This window comes from Eretmochelys imbricata, chromosome 3 (genome assembly GCF_965152235.1).
Source record: "Eretmochelys imbricata isolate rEreImb1 chromosome 3, rEreImb1.hap1, whole genome shotgun sequence".
NCBI classification, from domain to species: domain Eukaryota; kingdom Metazoa; phylum Chordata; order Testudines; family Cheloniidae; genus Eretmochelys; species Eretmochelys imbricata.
Window position 1 is genome coordinate 197,893,053 of NC_135574.1, and position 18,320 is coordinate 197,911,372.

General features: G+C 39.9%; 1 protein-coding gene across 1 annotated transcript in view; it reads right to left on the bottom strand.

Moving 5' to 3' along the window:
* The window catches only part of MACROD2 (mono-ADP ribosylhydrolase 2), a 1,333,771-nt gene that overhangs the window by 63,097 nt on the left and 1,252,354 nt on the right, over nucleotides 1-18,320 (bottom strand). The window contains exons 12-13 of the mRNA XM_077812043.1: nucleotides 9,643-9,705; nucleotides 6,032-6,100 (exon numbers count right to left, since the gene is read on the bottom strand). Of these exons, the coding sequence (XP_077668169.1) occupies nucleotides 6,032-6,100; nucleotides 9,643-9,705 (132 nt within the window). The remainder of the gene's footprint in view (nucleotides 1-6,031; nucleotides 6,101-9,642; nucleotides 9,706-18,320) is intronic.

An 18,320-nucleotide genomic window follows, 5' to 3' on the forward strand; every position in this document is an offset into this window, starting at 1 on the left:
TATATGGTTTATACTTCCCAAAGGAACACAGACTTCCATGAACACCTGGAAATACATTAATTGATACTTTATTTTAAAAATTAATTAACATATGATTTAATTTAGTTGACCTTCAAATGTAAATTAAGTTCTTATTAAGTGCTAATGAATTAAAATTGGTACAGTACGTACAGAAACTCTGATAGGGTTACATAACACTCCTTAGTTAGGCCTACGGCTTCATTTTTGTTTTTGCTGCAACACAAAACCACTGTTAAATCAGGGCACAGGGGAAGTGGTGGGGCAAGTGACTTGTAATGGGATACAGAAACTCTCTCCTCGAAGTCTGAGATTCAAAACCAGTGTAAGCCAATATCAGAGGAAAATCATTATTACATAATGGCTGTTTAGTGGCCTATTTATAATGAGTTGGTAGTCCTGCTACAATTCTGAATGGGCAGGAATAACAGACTGTGTGCAGTCTGTCTTACAGGTATTTTATCTGCTTTATAAGCACTAATCATTCTGACCACTGTGTTCTGTGTTTATAAATAAAGCGTCTCTAAATTGAGATATACTATCTATAAAGAAAAGGAGGACTTGTGGCACCTTAGAGACTAACCAATTTATTTGAGCATAAGCTTTCGTGAGCTACAGCTCACTTCATCTGATGAAGTGAGCTGTAGCTCACGAAAGCTTATGCTCAAGTAAATTGGTTAGTCTCTAAGGTGCCACAAGTCCTCCTTTTCTTTTTGCGAATACAGACTAACACGGCTGTTACTCTGAAACCTATCTCTAAAGAACCTACTTCAATGTGCATGTTAGTAATGAAGTGCTACCAAAGGTGTTGCGTAGAACTGCTACCCTACAAAGAATGAGCTAGTAGCTGTGCATGAAGGACTTCAAAGATAAAACAGCAACACTTCTTTGGAGTGTTATCTATATTTGAAACTATGATTCAGTGAGACAAGGCAATGTTCCTGATGCTATGATGATGTAAACGGAGAGCCGGCACGGACTGCAGTAAGAGGATACTTCCAGAGAACAATTCCTAACATCCACGTATGCTTGTAAGAGGAAGAAATACTGTTAGCGGAACTGGATATCTAAAACTGAATATGTCTTGTTTTACTGTTGAGGAGAGGCAGGATACCAAGGATGCATCTGTTTAAAGACCACAGAAAAAGAAGGGGTCCCACATGGACCTCCCTTTATGGAGAATGTTCCTCTAAAGGAAGTAACCTCTTTTAACCTGTATCTCTCTTATGTGGGGAAGGGAAGAGATATTCTTTTACAATGATATATGCAAGGAAGTCTTAAAGTAGTCTATAATATTAAGAGCCTTCCAAAAAATGCCTACTGCACTGTTCAGATATGCAGGTCCTATTAAAATCCTTTAATATCTGTTTCTCTCTTTTCTGTAAAATCACCGATAAAAACTGAGCGAGAGGGCCCAAGTAAGCGGCTTTAATTCCAACTTCTCAAAAATTGCCACCACCTTTTGGCACTAATTGACATTCTTGTTCTCAATCTGAGGCGATGCCAAGGATTAAGGCTCCAGTTCAGGAAAGCACTTACACATATGCTTACATCCATCCCTATTCAAGACAGAACATAGGGATGTGTTTCAAACCCATTGAAGTCAGTGGGACATAAGCCTGTGCTCAAGTTAAGCATCTGCTTAAGTACTGTCCTGAATAGGGGATGTGTTCTTGAATCGAAGCCTGAGTTGGCATGGGAAATGAACTACCCTTTTGCTTCTAGTGATGGGCCCTATAGAAAAGGGTGGATTCATACTTAAGAAAGTAAAGAAAAGCTAGAGCATAGACTGCAACAAAGCTCTCAGTCATTATCTGTCCAGGGCTATCAATATGGTACATTTCATAAGCATTAAGTTACAGTCAGATTTATGAAACAATATATATTTACATATATCAAAACAATAAATAAATAAACGATTCAATTTATTTCTCATTTTTCTGATTCCCACAGTGTGTTAACAATTTAGTAGAGAAAAGAGAACTGCTTACAACTGGAATTATGATACCTGTTCTATTATGGAATTGCTATCAACAAATCTAATGTACTGAAAGACGCTTTTATATTTTCATAGAATGGGGATAGTAGATGTGTTAATCTCAGTAGTTCATCAGTGATTCAAGCTGTGCACATCTATCTCTTTGAAGCTGTGTGGCTTGGAATGTATTTGCCACATACCTTCCTTCATATTTATAAGGTGAAAGAACTGGAAAAATACGATTTCTTAAAACAGTTTACATTCATTTCAGTTAGCTGAAGATAAATTACAAAGTTTTATAAGTCCAGGATCTGGCAGTTTTTGGCTGCTGTTAATTCCGTGTGCAAATCGTTTGAAGGCTGTTTTTAGAAATGCCAGGATTTCATAGAGATGCCATTTTCCTGTCTGCTAATAAGCTTTTTGAAAGTTATTATTTTTAAACTGACTAAAATCAGCAAATATAGAAATTTGGAGTGTCTGAGTATAATTAAAAGGCCTTGATCCTGCAAAGGGTTCTGGGGGTAGGGGACAGTGATCTACCTTTGCAAAGCCAAGTTACAGGATCCAGGCCTTGATTCTACTTAAAAATATATGTGAAAAGCAGCTCATCCTTCATTCTGTGTTTCTCCTGCAATGGCTGTTATTTCACAAATATCTCAAATGGCATGGAGAGCATCACTTCTTTTCCCCCAAGAGATGTCTGTGATGATATCTGTTGTAAGCGAAATGCAACCTACCCTCTGAGCACTGGTTTTCCCAGATAAGGGTAGAGGAACTGATTTGAATTTATTTCATTTTAGAATGCATTTATCTTTCAGTTCTAACTCCTTACATATATTTAGGATTGGCAGAAAGCAATTTTTATTTTTTATTTTTTACAGATAATCTTGATGTTCATTTTTAAGCTTTTTTTTCTGTTTGTATCAATTTACATTTTCACAGTTGTGGGAAATTAGTGGGGGAGGTTAGACAATTCTTTAATGACAATAGACGCTGAGATTCAAGTTCAAGCTTTATCTTTAAAGTTAAAACACAAATTGTCAAGATCATGTGTCAAAATACACAAAGTAAATGTCCTTAAATAAAACTTTAAGTTCTCAAGTAGCATTTTCTTATTTTGACTATCTGTAAATTTTTATCATCATCAGCTCCTTCCAAGCCTACCTATATTGTATGGTTAATGGTTTGAGATCTTAATTACATTTTTAAATTCAATATATATATTTAAAATTATAGCCATTTATTTTAGGTCTTCAGAAGTTTTGGCCCAATGCTCTCTCCAACCATGCATTCTGTCTCATGGGAGTTACTTCCCAATTCTTCTCTCAAGGGTATGCTTTGCCTCCCTCCTTCTCCAACTGGCAGGGTGGCTGGCCACCAAAGGCCAGGGAAGCATCCAAACACGAATCATCAGCATGATCCACAGGCGTGATGGGATCACGGTTTCTCTATGAGCTCCCTCTAGGATCTCTCCATGGCAGGTCCCCTAACAGGCATGTACTTTGTCAGCACTGAATTGTGTCAGGCTGGAACTGGTGGAGAACAATGCTGTGGTGAGCTGCAGAGAAGGTGGGAGGAATTTGGAGACTATGCCTCATCACCCTGGGCCGAATCTACAGATTAGTGCTCCCACTTGCTCCCCTTCAGTCAGAGGGACTATCTGAGCACTAATATTTTTGGAATAACAGTCTTTAAAAAAACTACTTGCTGTTTCTCCTTGGGTTGAACCAACTCTAAACACCAGACAGGTTGAAAGGTAACTTACACACATCAGTGCCAGGCATTTGAATCTCTCTGAAACAGTGTAATACAAAATCCTACAGTCGAAGAATAACCCCACAGTACACACTGGTGCTGTATGGGATTTTTAAAGGCACATATGCACCAAAAATATACTATGATTATAACACAGTATAAAACAGTCTTTTCTCTACAGCATATACACATAGGGCTTGATTTTCAGTAACTGTTAAGGACCTTTAACATTGTTCTTCCAGAACAATGGAGTCACAGAGAGAGAAACTATTCCCTGACCCTGAGAATACCCTCTGCACAAAGGGCCTCCCTGAATGGTGTAGGGCTGGCAGTAAGGGTTCTACGCAGGCTGCAGGGGTAGGCAGAAGATAGGGGTATGCAATATGCCAGACTGCGCTGCAATATGTCTATTCTTGGCCATGGAGGCAGAGCATGGGCTGCTTTAACTTACACCATGTGCCAGGCAGACTCTGCATTGCCCCACAATATGGAGAATGCAAAGGTGGCTTTATGCTATCTTTGCTCCACCCCATCCAACCCTGTACCATGCTCATAGATGGATTAACTAGGAATCTGGTCCTTAGAATCTTGTGTGTGAGATGCCACAGTACCATAATATATTTCTTTGCGTGATGCCAGATTTTAAGCACAATTTCCTAACTTTAGTTACTCTATCAACATAAAGCCAATAAACTAACTTTTCTATTCATATTGTCCTCAGTGAGAAAATCCTTTCCTTGTTTCCAGACAAGAGTACATTAACAGTATGGGTAAAGTTAGAAGAATGGTTACACACAAAGATGATAGGTAATTTCTATGGAAAATAAATCAGTATTCATTCACTTCACAACTTAACATGCACCCAGAAGGTTCAAAATCAGGAGCAAGGATGCAAAGTAATATCTAAATTTCAAGATCTCCATGAAGACCCAAGAAAGCAAAAATAAATAAATAAATAAAATCCTGCCACTTATGATATTGACTATAATAAACATTTCCAGAAGAGGTGTTATAGACGTGGACCTCATAAATAGGTCATATATTGGTAAAGAGGAGGCATAAATGAAGGTTAATCACCAACCATGCTTAGAATGAACTCGCACTATTTGTGAATGCTGTTAGCCTTGCTGTGACCTTAATCTAGGAGGATTTCAATGTCAAACACAAATATTCTGGCCAGGTTTTTTAAAAACATCTATATGGTGTTTCTATCAGCCAGTTGAGAGAGCAGGAAAATCACCCTAAACTGAGCTTTGAACTCATAATCAGGTCAAGACTGTGGGCTCCTTAATATGCTATTCTGGAACAAAAGAGTGAGATTTCACAAGCACTTCCTCACACTATCGAGAGAGAGAGAGAGTGTAGGGTGGTGGCATTGAATTGAACATTAACTCTTAAAATAAATAAGTTAATAATTATGTTATCTCAGTAAAATGCATTAAAATTCTCTAGTAGTCTTACTTGAAGGCTGCACTGATGGATGATATTTATGATAGATAACATAACTCCTGTTTTGAATTACCCAGCAGCAAAGGTTTTATAAATCACCAAGGGATTTTTTTTTTTTACACATACCAAAAAGAATTCTAAAACAATCTAGACTAGCATGAGTAATTAATGGTGTGATGCCATAAAAAGGATCAAGAACAGTATGTCTGAGTGTTGGTCTCCTATCTGTAAATGAAACAACAAAACGGGAAAATCCAAGTTTGAAACATTAAGTCGCCTCTCTGTCTTGTTTCCTAAACTCTCTGTCATTTGGCCCCGTGACACTTTTAAATATTTATCACAATCTAAATGATCTGAGTGCCCAGCACAATCTGCACAAGATAAACATTACTTTCTCTCTCTCAATTATGACTTCATCTCCTTTTGCCTCCCCATGATGTGTTTATAGTTACTGTTTTTATCTTTTTTTCTATCAGGACAGAACTAATTAGGGACTTGATACTTCAAAGATTTATGCGTGCACTTAATTTTACGCACAAGTCATCCTACTGAGATCAGGTCTGGGGTCTATATCTGATGTTTCAAGCATGGCATTGTTATATTAACTCCATAATGCTGAGAGCTAAGATTTTATGGCACCTCTCACCCTGGCACAATAGCAGTTGCCAAGTGTTGCATTAGAAAGTCTTTTTAAAATTAAAATCTAAGTTTGTAGCCGATTTTTGATTTTTTAAGTCTCAGTCTAGCTTCTTTCAGACATAAAGGAAAATATGGCCCTGAGAAGTATCCTCTTCGGATTGAGTAGTTTGAGATGCATCTTGTTATCTGTACCTTTATCCTCGCACAGCTCTATTCCTTCTTCTGATGGTGGGCTGGGTACAGCTGTCGGTTTTGCCTCATCTGTACAAATGGAGGAAGCAAAAGAGAAATAGTGGTTATTTATTAGAAACTAGGATGAGTGGACTGGTACACCTAATGCATCCAGGGGCCTTTGTGGCTAGAAGACAAGTCTGAGGAGTCAGTACATCTGGGTTCTATTTCCTTCTTTGCCATGGGCTTCCATTGGCCTGGTCCTGTTCCCATCAATGGCCATGATAAACTTGGATTAAGCCCTAAGTCTCCACTCTGCTTCCCTCCCTGTAAGACATGGATAATAAATAATAATAATAATATCCATCTCATGGGTGCATTGTGCTGCAAAATCCTCACTTTGCAAGGACTACAGGGGCTTGATCTTATAAGCACTCTGGACCCAGTCCAGGGAGCATTTAAGCGTGTGCATAATACTTCCATACTGAGTAGAGCATTGAAACCTGTACTTTAAGCATGTGTTTGATTCCCATTGACTTCAATGGGACTTAAAACATATGCTTAAGTGCTTTCCTGAATTGGGGCCTAAGAGCTTTGATAGCACCTTGAGGGATCAAGATGTAAATTTTGCAAAATATTTTAATAAGAATCTGGTTAGAGGATTCACATGCAAACAACTCCTCTTGACAACAAAATGTATGGACTACTAGAGCACAGTGAAATTTTGTCACTCATAGTGGCAATTCAAATGTGTTTATAATGACAATGAATAGTAACTGGGTGAGGAATAAGAAGAAGAATGACCCAATATCCTGGTGGTCAGGGAACTAATCTATGATTTGGGAGACCCAAGTTCATGTCCTTGCTCCACTGACCAATTATTTACGAAAAGTGGAACAGCTTCATTTGGGAGAGATTGGCAATGATCAGAATTGAAAGTGCTATGTCACTTTGTAGCCTTTAGCTCAGCAGTTAGGGAACTCACACAGGATGCAGGAGATCCAGGTTCAATTCAATAGCCCAGGATCGAGGACAGTCTTCTGCAACATAGGAAACCCAAGTTCAATGTGAATTTGACCTGAGTCTCCCCCCATGAGTTTCCTAACCATTGTGCTAAAGACTACAAACTGATGTAGTGCTTTTTAAGAGTATTAACTCAGATGCTTAGTGATGATAGTTTAGATTCTTTTGGAATTTTAAAAGTAATATATTTGTGATGTGTTTGTTATTATCCCATGAAAGATCTCCCTTTTGATTTACAAAAGACAGCTGCCTGAGGAGAAGGAATTTTCACACTTGGAAAGCAGTTAAAATGTTGTTCCTTACAAACTTCCTAATAATAAGCATGTTCTTCATAATGATTAGATTTTTTGTGTGTGTGCTGACTATATTTTCTACATTTCGCCAGCAATTGTGCATGAAAATAAGGTAATTTCACATGTATATTGCCAAGTAAACAATGGACAGAAATAGAAGTTGTCTTAAAAGTTCCATGTATTATTTTGCCCCCCTGAATAATGCTGAATCCAACAATAACTCTATGATCTGAAAGTTTAGTCATGAATCACTGAGTATCAATATTATAAATGATAGTAAAAGAATGAACATCATTGTTTCTGATAAACTGAGTGTAACAGTTTGTAACAGTGACACGTCGTAATGGCACTTCTGAAAGAAACAACACCCAAGCAAGCTAAGTAATAGTTTTAAAAGGTAAGCATTTTCACAGTTGCTTCCCATGGGAAAGATGAAATGCAGCTCATTGCAACTGAGTTGTTTCATGAGTTAATAAACACAGGAGATATGCATTTCATCAGAAGATACAGCTAAAATATTTGAATGTGTAGTGGGCCACTCAGGGTATTTTTAGAAGGTAATTTATCTAGGTTGAGCAGAAACCTCTGGAGTTTGGACTGCTGTGAACTACAAGCAAAGCACTATTTTGTAAAGTTAAAAGATGAATACTGAACTAATGGTTCATCAGGCAAAGGTTATGCAGAATTTTCAAAGCATCTACATGCTGGTACTGCAACTCGCTACAACACAAAAGACCCAAAATTCAGTGATCTCATGACTCTTGCCCTGTGGCTCTTTAAGTCTATGAGCACTGCAGAGGTGAAGCTATTAAGTGTAGGAAAGGAAGTGTGGTTGGTGACTTGCTTTGTTCTAAATCTCTTGTATGATACTGTAGTCTGCAAGGAAGCTGCTTACCCTGGTGGGATAAAAGGAGAGTCCAGAGCTCAGAGGGCTGGATCCAAGGGCCATTGAAGTCAATGGGAGTCTTTCCATTGCCTTCAATAGGCTCTGGATCAGGCCCTTGAAGAACATGAGTTAGTGCACGTGTGTTTTTGTTGTGGTAAGGTTAAAGAAAGTAAGAACAGGGAGGAGAGGTAAATGGATGAAACCTGCTAAATTGTGAGCATCCAAGAATGACCTCAGTTTAACAGAGAATGGAATAAAACTAGAGTAGAATGCAGAGGAGAACAGGGAAAGCCTTTCAGACACAGTGTTTCCTCTGCAGGGTAGAGCAAAGGGGGGAAAGAAGTTTATCACCACACATATTTCTCTCTTCACAAGGAGCCACAATGCAGTCAACAGACCAGACGACTCAGTAACATAGGTTACCTTCTGGCCTCACTCTGCTGCATTTGCTGACTGGTGGTCTCCATCTCCTAGGTAATAATAAAAGCTTTCAGAGCTGATTGAAAAGTTCTAAGTAGAGAAGTTTCATGCTACCTGAATTCAGTATGTGTAGGCAACACACTGGTCTAGTATATTAATTTGCTGGTACCAATCAGACATAGCACAATGTTAAAAAAAACAAGAAAAGCACTTTACTGTGTAGCAGTGGGTTGGAAATCCAAAGGAATAAGGGTATCTATAGTGGCTTTGACTTATCACTTCAGTCATTTTGAAAACTGCTCAATTCTGGTTGTCATTTCTGTTTGCTGGATACATTTGGAACAGAGTACCATTTTATTTTAAAATATCCAATTCATAACTTGTAACATACATTTATAAACACATCATTTGCAAATCTAGTACTTTATGAACTCTGACATTCACTTGCAGGTTTTGATTTTCACATGTAAGCTCTTTCTGTTTGGATGTAAATCTTAATAATCCAATTTTCTGGGATTTGTTAGTCTCTAAGGTGCCACAAGTACTCCTTTTCTTTTTGCGAATACAGACTAACACGGCTGCTACTCTGAAACCTGTAAATAAATAGTTATTACAATCTAAAAGTACCATTAAAACCTTGAAAGACCAATTTTAGATCTCTCCCTCATCTCCCCCAACTTATTTTTCTCATTATTCTTTCTTATAGAGTGCTACACTGATGTAAACATGCATGGAAAATTATTTTTTTCGATTTAGCGGATTAGCAAGATATATTCCAATTTAAAGTGGGAATGTGGAGGTAGTAACTTAACAGAAAAGTCTGCATTCCTGCACTGCAACAGATTCATTCATAATGAATGGAGCTGTGGTCTCCAATGGGAGAACTGCACAAGCCCTGGGTTAATCTGGTGAAAACGTACAAACATTTTCAGTCAATAGCATTGACTAAGGTTATTGTTCACCAAGGTGGATAAAGCCTGGGAGAATGCTTTAAAGAGCTCAGCACAAACCTGCTTCTTGGCTCTGGCCCTCAGTTTCTTCATTACTTTGCTTCTCTTCTCTGCTTTTATCATCTATCAAGAAAACCACACAAAATTATTTATGAAGTATCTTTTTATTGGTAACAAGAAGCACTGAAATTAATTGTAACCAACGTAGCATAAACTGTTAATTTATGACAGAGACCTGTGCTAAAGCAGCGAGAGATGTATAGGTAGGGGGGAACTGAAAAATTACAAACATAAATAGTTGCATTTAGCGTTTTCAAACTGTCTGGCAGATTAAAGGTTTTATAGCAGAAGGCAGAATTATTCCACAACCCTGGAAACATCTACATATGCCACAAAGTTGTTTTTGCTTATGGAACATCTACAGTGGATGTGTTTATTGGTTGATTATGTTTTACTTGTTCTGTTAAAACATTATTTTTTCCATTTACATTTATATAAGTACTTTGAAGTACCCAAATCTTTTCCAAATCTTACACTTGAGCAACCTATTTTAATCAGTGCTATCGCAGGGTGACTGCAGCTTTAATCAATACTATGCAGGGTAACCATAACAGGGAGAGAAGTGTCAGAATTTCACTTTCAAATGTAAAGCCTTGAAGAGATTGAATGTGGAGATATTGAAGATACAGAGGATACATTAAAAATGCACAACAAATGATTAAAAGGAATATAAGAGGGAAAATACAAAAGGAAGAATGCAAGGATTTATTGCTCATTTAGACTTTTTTGCATTCATATTCATTCTCTAGTGACCTTCTGGCATCAGTTTTTTCTCCCCCCTCCCAGCTCCTTACTGAAAACAGGTGCCAAACAATGAATTACCACAGGGAAAGGTATACAACAGGGAGAGGCCAGGGACAGAGCACCAAGCTCTCTCAGCCTTATGAGTGAACTGATTCGAAAAGAACCAGTCAGTCTGTATTTTCAAAATAGAGAACCCTGTTTTAGACTTGTAATAATCATAAAGACTGCAGTGTAACACGCTGCATCAGATGTCGCCAGAGTAGTTATTCTGACAGAGTCAACAACTAGTTATCATATTTAATGAGGAATTGTAGAAACTTGTTTATGAGTGTACAAATAAATAGAAAAGTAATTAATTTCCAAATTGTGGAAAAAGCCTCATAACGACAAACATGAATCCTGCTATCTCATCCTGCTGTGATCAGATCTCCTACTTGATTTTCACTTTTATAACTTATATACCCTATTGCTCTAGCGCTTCCCATCTTGGGCACCTTACTTTCTCTTAATACATGGGAGTCTGCTGCAGAGAACAGTGGTAGCAGAAATGCATCTTGACTGATGGAATTAAACACAAAAAGCCCTAAAGAGAATGTATTTTTCATAAGTAAATACCATGCAACTTATAATAGCACACTTGATTTAGCTACCATCCATTCAGACATTTTGTTTTCGTAGTCCTTTGGCAGGTATTACATCTTAGAATCCAGTAGGTGGAACTAGTGTAGAAGTATTTTCTTTCTAAGCCATAACTCACAGAGTTACACTCTTAGCCGATCAGATTAACATGTGTTTTACACAGCTTCTGAGACATTTTGGAGCCGCATTCTCAACTGGTGTAAATCGATGTAGCTGCACTGACCTCTGTGGAACTACACTGATTTATATCAGCTGAGAAACTAACCAAACCATTAGTTGTTTTGTAACTTTTCATACTGATGTTAACTGGTCTAAATGGACAGCTAGTTCGCTAGTGGCCTTCATCCTGTAAAAGTTCTTAGTCCACTGGTGGGCTTCAGCCTGTAAAATCACATTACATGGTTGACCACAAGTATTTGATAACACCAGCATTTTATTTATCATCCAGCTACAAAATGGGGACCAGACACAAAATGGGAAGTTAACCACACTAGAATTGAAACTTTTTTTTAAAAATATGGATTTTGGACTTTGCAAGGCTTGCAGCAAACAGCTAATACGTTTGGGGAGAAGCTTTTGCTTAGCATGAGAGAGTTTTCAGGGAGATAAAGTTGTTTAGTGCAGGTGCTGTGGCATGAGACCATATAGTCAAGGTTTGTGGTAAAAGAATATTGAAATGGTCACTAGTAAACTCTGAACAAGAGCACTGTGTAGCTCCAAAGCTTGTCTCTTTCACCAATAGAAGTTAGTCCAATAAAAAATATTACTTCACCTATCTTGTCTCTCTGGGACCAATGCAGCTACAACAACACTGCAGGCAGTAAAATCTGTACAATTATCATTTGCAGGTAATTACCAGTAATGTCTACATGGGAATATTGGAGTACTACTAACTAAGCAAAACACAAAACTGTAAATGATTTCAATTTGTGACTGTTCGTTTCCTAAATGTGTACTGCATCATGCTTAGTTTTGCACAGTACTTTACACTCAGAAAAAGCAGGTCAGGCTGTAATTGTAACCACTGTGATATTTAGTACTGAAAACTATTTCTGTAACTAAATTACTGATGAACGGACAACACTTCCAGCCAACATTTGTTTCTACGTTCAGTAAAAGCAAGTCAAGTACCAATATGGCTATTATTCATTTTGCTAAGATCAGATTTTTTTAATCTTATTTGTTTCCATGTTATTCAAATGCAAATGAATGCAAATTCTGAGTACATTCATATTAAAAAAGAAAGTTTTAAAATAATCTCAGCCTGACTCATCAGTATGTTACTCCAGTTTTAAACTGGTGTAACTCTAGTTGATTTCACTGGAGATATACTGGCTTAAAACTGGAGTAATGTAGATATAAATAAGGTCCTAAACATTAAATTCTTAGGTTTCAGAGTAGCAGCCGTGCTAGTCTGTATCCACAAAAAGAAAAGGAGTACTTGTGGCACCTTAGAGACTAACAAATTTATTTGAGCATAAGCTTTCATGAGCTACAGCTCACTTCATCGGATGCATTCGGATGCATTCAGTGGAAAATACAGTGGGGAGATTTATTTATTTTCCACTGAATGCATCCGATTGCATCCGATGAAGTGAGCTGTAGCTCACGAAAGCTTATGCTCAAATAAACTGGTTAGTCTCCAAGGTGCCACAAGTACTCCTTTTCTTTTCAAGAGTGAATAAGTGTTTCTAAGCTAAATGACATACAAACTTGGAGGGCCAGATTCTCTCTTATGGCCAAGCTCTGTTTGGCATGGAGAGAGTGGAGTAAATGGATGCTCAGATGCACTTTCTGTTTTAGCTCTCTCTCTCTCTTACTGGTTTGGTGTGTTTGTAACTTTGCTAACTGTGTTAATAAAAAGAAAAGGAGTACTTGTGGCACCTTAGAGACTAACCAATTTATTTGAGCATGAGCTTTCGTGAGCTATAGCTCACTTCATCGGATGCATACCGTGGAAACTGCAGCAGACTTTATATACACACAGAGAATATGAAACAATACCTCCTCCCACCCCACTGTCCTGCTGGTAATAGCTTATCTAAAGTGATCAACAGGTTAAGCCATTTCCAGCACAAATCCAGGTTTTCTCACCCTCCACCCCCCCACACAAATTCACTCTCCTGCTGGTGATAGCTCATCCAAAGTGACAACTCTTTACACAATGTGCATGATAATGAAGTTAGGCCATTTCCTGCACAAATCCAGGTTCTCTCACTCCCTCACCCCCCTCCAAAAACCCACCCCCATACACACACAAACTCACTCTCCTGCTGGTAATAGCTCATCCAAACTGACCACTCTCCAAGTTTAAATCCAAGTTAAACCAGAACATCTGGGGGCGGGGGGTAGGAAAAAACAAGAGGAAATAGGCTACCTTGCATAATGACTTAGCCACTCCCAGTCTCTATTTAAGCCTAAATTAATAGTATCCAATTTGCAAATGAATTCCAATTCAGCAGTTTCTCGCTGGAGTCTGGATTTGAAGTTTTTTTGTTTTAAGATAGCGACCTTCATGTCTGTGATTGCGTGACCAGAGAGATTGAAGTGTTCTCCGACTGGTTTATGAATGTTATAATTCTTGACATCTGATTTGTGTCCATTTATTCTTTTACATAGAGACTGTCCAGTTTGACCAATGTACATGGCAGAGGGGCATTGCTGGCACATGATGGCATATATCACATTGGTGGATGTGCAGGTGAACGAGCCTCTGATAGTGTGGCTGATGTTATTAGGCCCTGTGATGGTGTCCCCTGAATAGATATGTGGGCACAATTGGCAACGGGCTTTGTTGCAAGGATAACTTCCTGGGTTAGTGGTTCTGTTGTGTGGTATGTGGTTGTTGGTGAGTATTTGCTTCAGGTTGCGGGGCTGTCTGTAGGCAAGGACTGGCCTGTCTCCCAAGATTTGTGAGAGTGTTGGGTCATCCTTTAGGATAGGTTGTAGATCCTTAATAATGCGTTGGAGGGGTTTTAGTTGGGGGCTGAAGGTGACGGCTAGTGGCGTTCTGTTATTTTCTTTGTTAGGCCTGTCCTGTAGTAGGTAACTTCTGGGAACTCTTCTGGCTCTATCAATCTGTTTCTTTACTTCTGCAGGTGGGTATTGTAGTTGTAAGAAAGCTTGACAGAGATCTTGTAGGTGTTTGTCTCTGTCTGAGGGGTTGGAGCAAATGCGGTTGTATCGCAGAGCTTGGCTGTAGACGATGGATCGTGTGGTGTGGTCAGGGTGAAAGCTGGAGGCATGCAGGTAGGAATAGCGGTCAGTAGGTTTCCGGTATAGGGTGGTGTTTATGTGACCATTGTTTATTAGCACTGTAGTGTCCAGGAAGTGGATCTCTTGTGTGGACTGGACCAGGCTGAGGTTGGTGGTGGGATGGAAATTGTTGAAATCATGGTGGAATTCCTCAAGGGCTTCTTTTCCATGGGTCCAGATGATGAAGATGTCATCAATATAGCGCAAGTAGAGTAGGGGCTTTAGGGGACGAGAGCTGAGGAAGCGTTGTTCTAAATCAGCCATAAAAATGTTGGCATACTGTGGGGCCATGCGGGTACCCATAGCAGTGCCGCTGATCTGAAGGTATACATTGTCCCCAAATGTGAAATAGTTATGGGTAAGGACAAAGTCACAAAGTTCAGCCACCAGGTTAGCCGTGACATTATCGGGGATAGTGTTCCTGACGGCTTGTAGTCCATCTTTGTGTGGAATGTTGGTGTAGAGGGCTTCTACATCCATAGTGGCCAGGATGGTGTTATCAGGAAGATCACCGATGGATTGAAGTTTCCTCAGGAAGTCAGTGGTGTCTCGAAGGTAGCTGGGAGTGCTGGTAGTGTAGGTCCTGAGGAGGGAGTCTACATAGCCAGACAATCCTGCTGTCAGGGTGCCAATGCCTGAAATGATGGGGCGCCCAGGATTTCCAGGTTTATGGATCTTGGGTAGTAGATAGAATATCCCAGGTCGGGGTTCCAGGGGTGTGTCTGTGCGGATTTGATCTTGTGCTTTTTCAGGAAGTTTCTTGAGCAAATGCTGTAGTTGCTTTTGGTAACTCTCAGTGGGATCATAGGGTAATGGCTTGTAGAAACTCGTGTTGGAGAGCTGCCGAGCAGCTTCTTGTTCATATTCCGACCTATTCATGATGACAACAGCACCTCCTTTGTCAGCCTTTTTGATTATGATGTCAGAGTTGTTTCTGAGGCTGTGGATGGCATTGCGTTCCGCATGGCTGAGGTTATGGGGCAAGTGATGCTGCTTTTCCACAATTTCAGCCCGTGCACGTTGGCGGAAGCACTCTATGTAGAAGTCTAGTCTGCTGTTTCGACCTTCAGGAGGAGTCCACCTAGAATCCTTCTTTCTGTAGTGTTGGTAGGGAGACCTCTGTGGATTAGTATGTTGTTCAGAGGTATTTTGGAAATATTCCTTGAGTCGGAGACGTCGAAAATAGGATTCTAGGTCACCACAGAACTGTATCATGTTCGCAACCACATACCACACAACAGAACCACTAACCCAGGAAGTTATCCTTGCAACAAAGCCCGTTGCCAATTGTGCCCACATATCTATTCAGGGGACACCATCACAGGGCCTAATAACATCAGCCACACTATCAGAGGCTCGTTCACCTGCACATCCACCAATGTGATATATGCCATCATGTGCCAGCAATGCCCCTCTGCCATGTACATTGGTCAAACTGGACAGTCTCTACGTAAAAGAATAAATGGACACAAATCAGATGTCAAGAATTATAACATTCATAAACCAGTCGGAGAACACTTCAATCTCTCTGGTCACGCAATCACAGACATGAAGGTCGCTATCTTAAAACAAAAAAACTTCAAATCCAGACTCCAGCGAGAAACTGCTGAATTGGAATTCATTTGCAAATTGGATACTATTAATTTAGGCTTAAATAGAGACTGGGAGTGGCTAAGTCATTATGCAAGGTAGCCTATTTCCTCTTGTTTTTTCCTACCCCCCGCCCCCAGATGTTCTGGTTTAACTTGGATTTAAACTTGGAGAGTGGTCAGTTTGGATGAGCTATTACCAGCAGGAGAGTGAGTTTGTGTGTGTATGGGGGTGGGTTTTTGGAGGGGGGTGAGGGAGTGAGAGAACCTGGATTTGTGCAGGAAATGGCCTAACTTCATTATCATGCACATTGTGTAAAGAGTTGTCACTTTGGATGGGCTATCACCAGCAGGAGAGTGAATTTGTGTGGGGGGGTGGAGGGTGAGAAAACCTGGATTTGTGCTGGAAATGGCTTAACCTGTTGATCACTTTAGATAAGCTATTACCAGCAGGACAGTGGGGTGGGAGGAGGTATTGTTTCATATTCTCTGTGTATATATAAAGTCTGCTGCAGTTTCCACGGTATGCATCCGATGAAGTGAGCTATAGCTCACGAAAGCTCATGCTCAAATAAATTGGTTAGTCTCTAAGGTGCCACAAGTACTCCTTTTCTTTTTGCGAATACAGACTAACACGGCTGTTACTCTGAAACCTATGTTAATAAAACTATTACAAATACAGAAGGTTTTTTCCTAAGTGGAAGTGTTGGAACTGTGCATGTCAGGGTTCCCAACTAAACTTTACTTTTAAAAATACTGGGCCTGCTCTTGGACAAGAACCTACTGAACCTCAGAGTGTTAAATGGGAATTTTGAAGTAATCAGCATAATCAATACACAATCAATAGATCAGGCAACAGCATGTAGCTACATGTTGCAGTGAAAGGCAGGCTGCATCTATGCTTGTTACTTTGTTTTTTAGCTACAGGTGAAGGGAAAGGCTCCAACAGTGGGAAAAGTGTCAAGGAATTTCCTGCTGCTGGAGCCTTTCCCCACTGCCTCCCCTCTGCCAGAGCCTTTCCCCACTGCCAGAGCCTTTCACTATGGCAGAGTGTGATGGGGCGTCTGCTCTGCACTGACCCTGACAGGGTTAAAACCCAGCCTTGAAGGTTGCAAGGAAATAGCCAATTAGGACAGTGGCAGCAGCCAATTAGGTTGGCGGCTGGACCAGCCAATTAGGGCCCAGCAGGCCCATATAAAAGGAAGCTGCAGGCCAGAGCAAGTCAGTCTGCTGCAGGAAGCCCAAGCAAGGAGACGGGTCTCCTAGAGGCCTGCAGACAGGGCCAGTGCAAGGACATTTTGTGCCCTAGGTGAAACTTCCACCTTCCGCCCCCCCACCCCTTTGCATATCGGTTCATTGAGGGGCAAATCCCAACAAGCCTTTATAGCTCTAACTGCACCTGTTACCTCTTGATTATTAAAAAGATATTTCTTAATGATCAGTAATGAATACAATCATACAATACAAGGGCAGAGGGGATACTTTATTATTGGGTTATAAATATTTTTCTCTTATAATATAAATCATACATGCTGCTAAGAAGGAAGGTCTTGTGTGTGAGTCACATGCCTGGGAGCGAGCAGATCCATATTCTATTCCCAGCTTTTCCTCAGAATTCCTGCAACACACAAATTCTTCTCCCTTGCAAGGCAACTCAGAGGAACATCTAGAAGAGCTAGCTCTTAAATAGACATATCCTTAGGCCAACATGACACCCATATGCTGCATTTTCAATGGAATAGGCACATTGCCTCCCAAGAACTCCAGCAAACAGGGATAGGGCGTGTGCATGGTACACCTTCCCTAGAGGACATGCTACTATATTTGCAACCAATGTGTAGAAAGGTGTAAGGAGAACATGACCAAGTCTGCAGCCCAGCACCTTTCAAGGGAATCTGTGCACCCAGGGTACCCAGAGTGAGTCCCTGAAGCAGGACTACTTGCAATCATGTCCTATGTGTCCTAGGGTGCAGGACAACACTAATCTGTCAGTTTATGGTTCAAGAGCACTTCAAATGCCATTGCATCTACTATCTGATGATCAGACAATACGGCACTGAAGCACTTGCATAACTTCAACCATGCGAGCAGTCCTGCTATGTTTAAAGTTACTCACATACTTCAGTGCATGTAGCATGGGGGCTGGAGAAATGCTGCTGGATGGAGTCATGTATTACAATTCCTATGGTGCTATGTTTAAAAAATATTAATATTAAAGATTTATATTGCCAGAGGCTTCAACCAAGTTGGGGCTCCATTGTGCTAGGAACTAAATTGATACATAGTTAATGATAGTCCCCAGGTGTTTACAGTCTAAAGACATAATATAACAGGTGCATAGGCAAACAACTGGGCAGGTTGTCAGTGGTGCATATGGCTGTGGGATGTTTCTTTTAGAATGAAATCCAAATTAATATATAAAGTCACTTGGAATAGCCTACCAAGAATCAA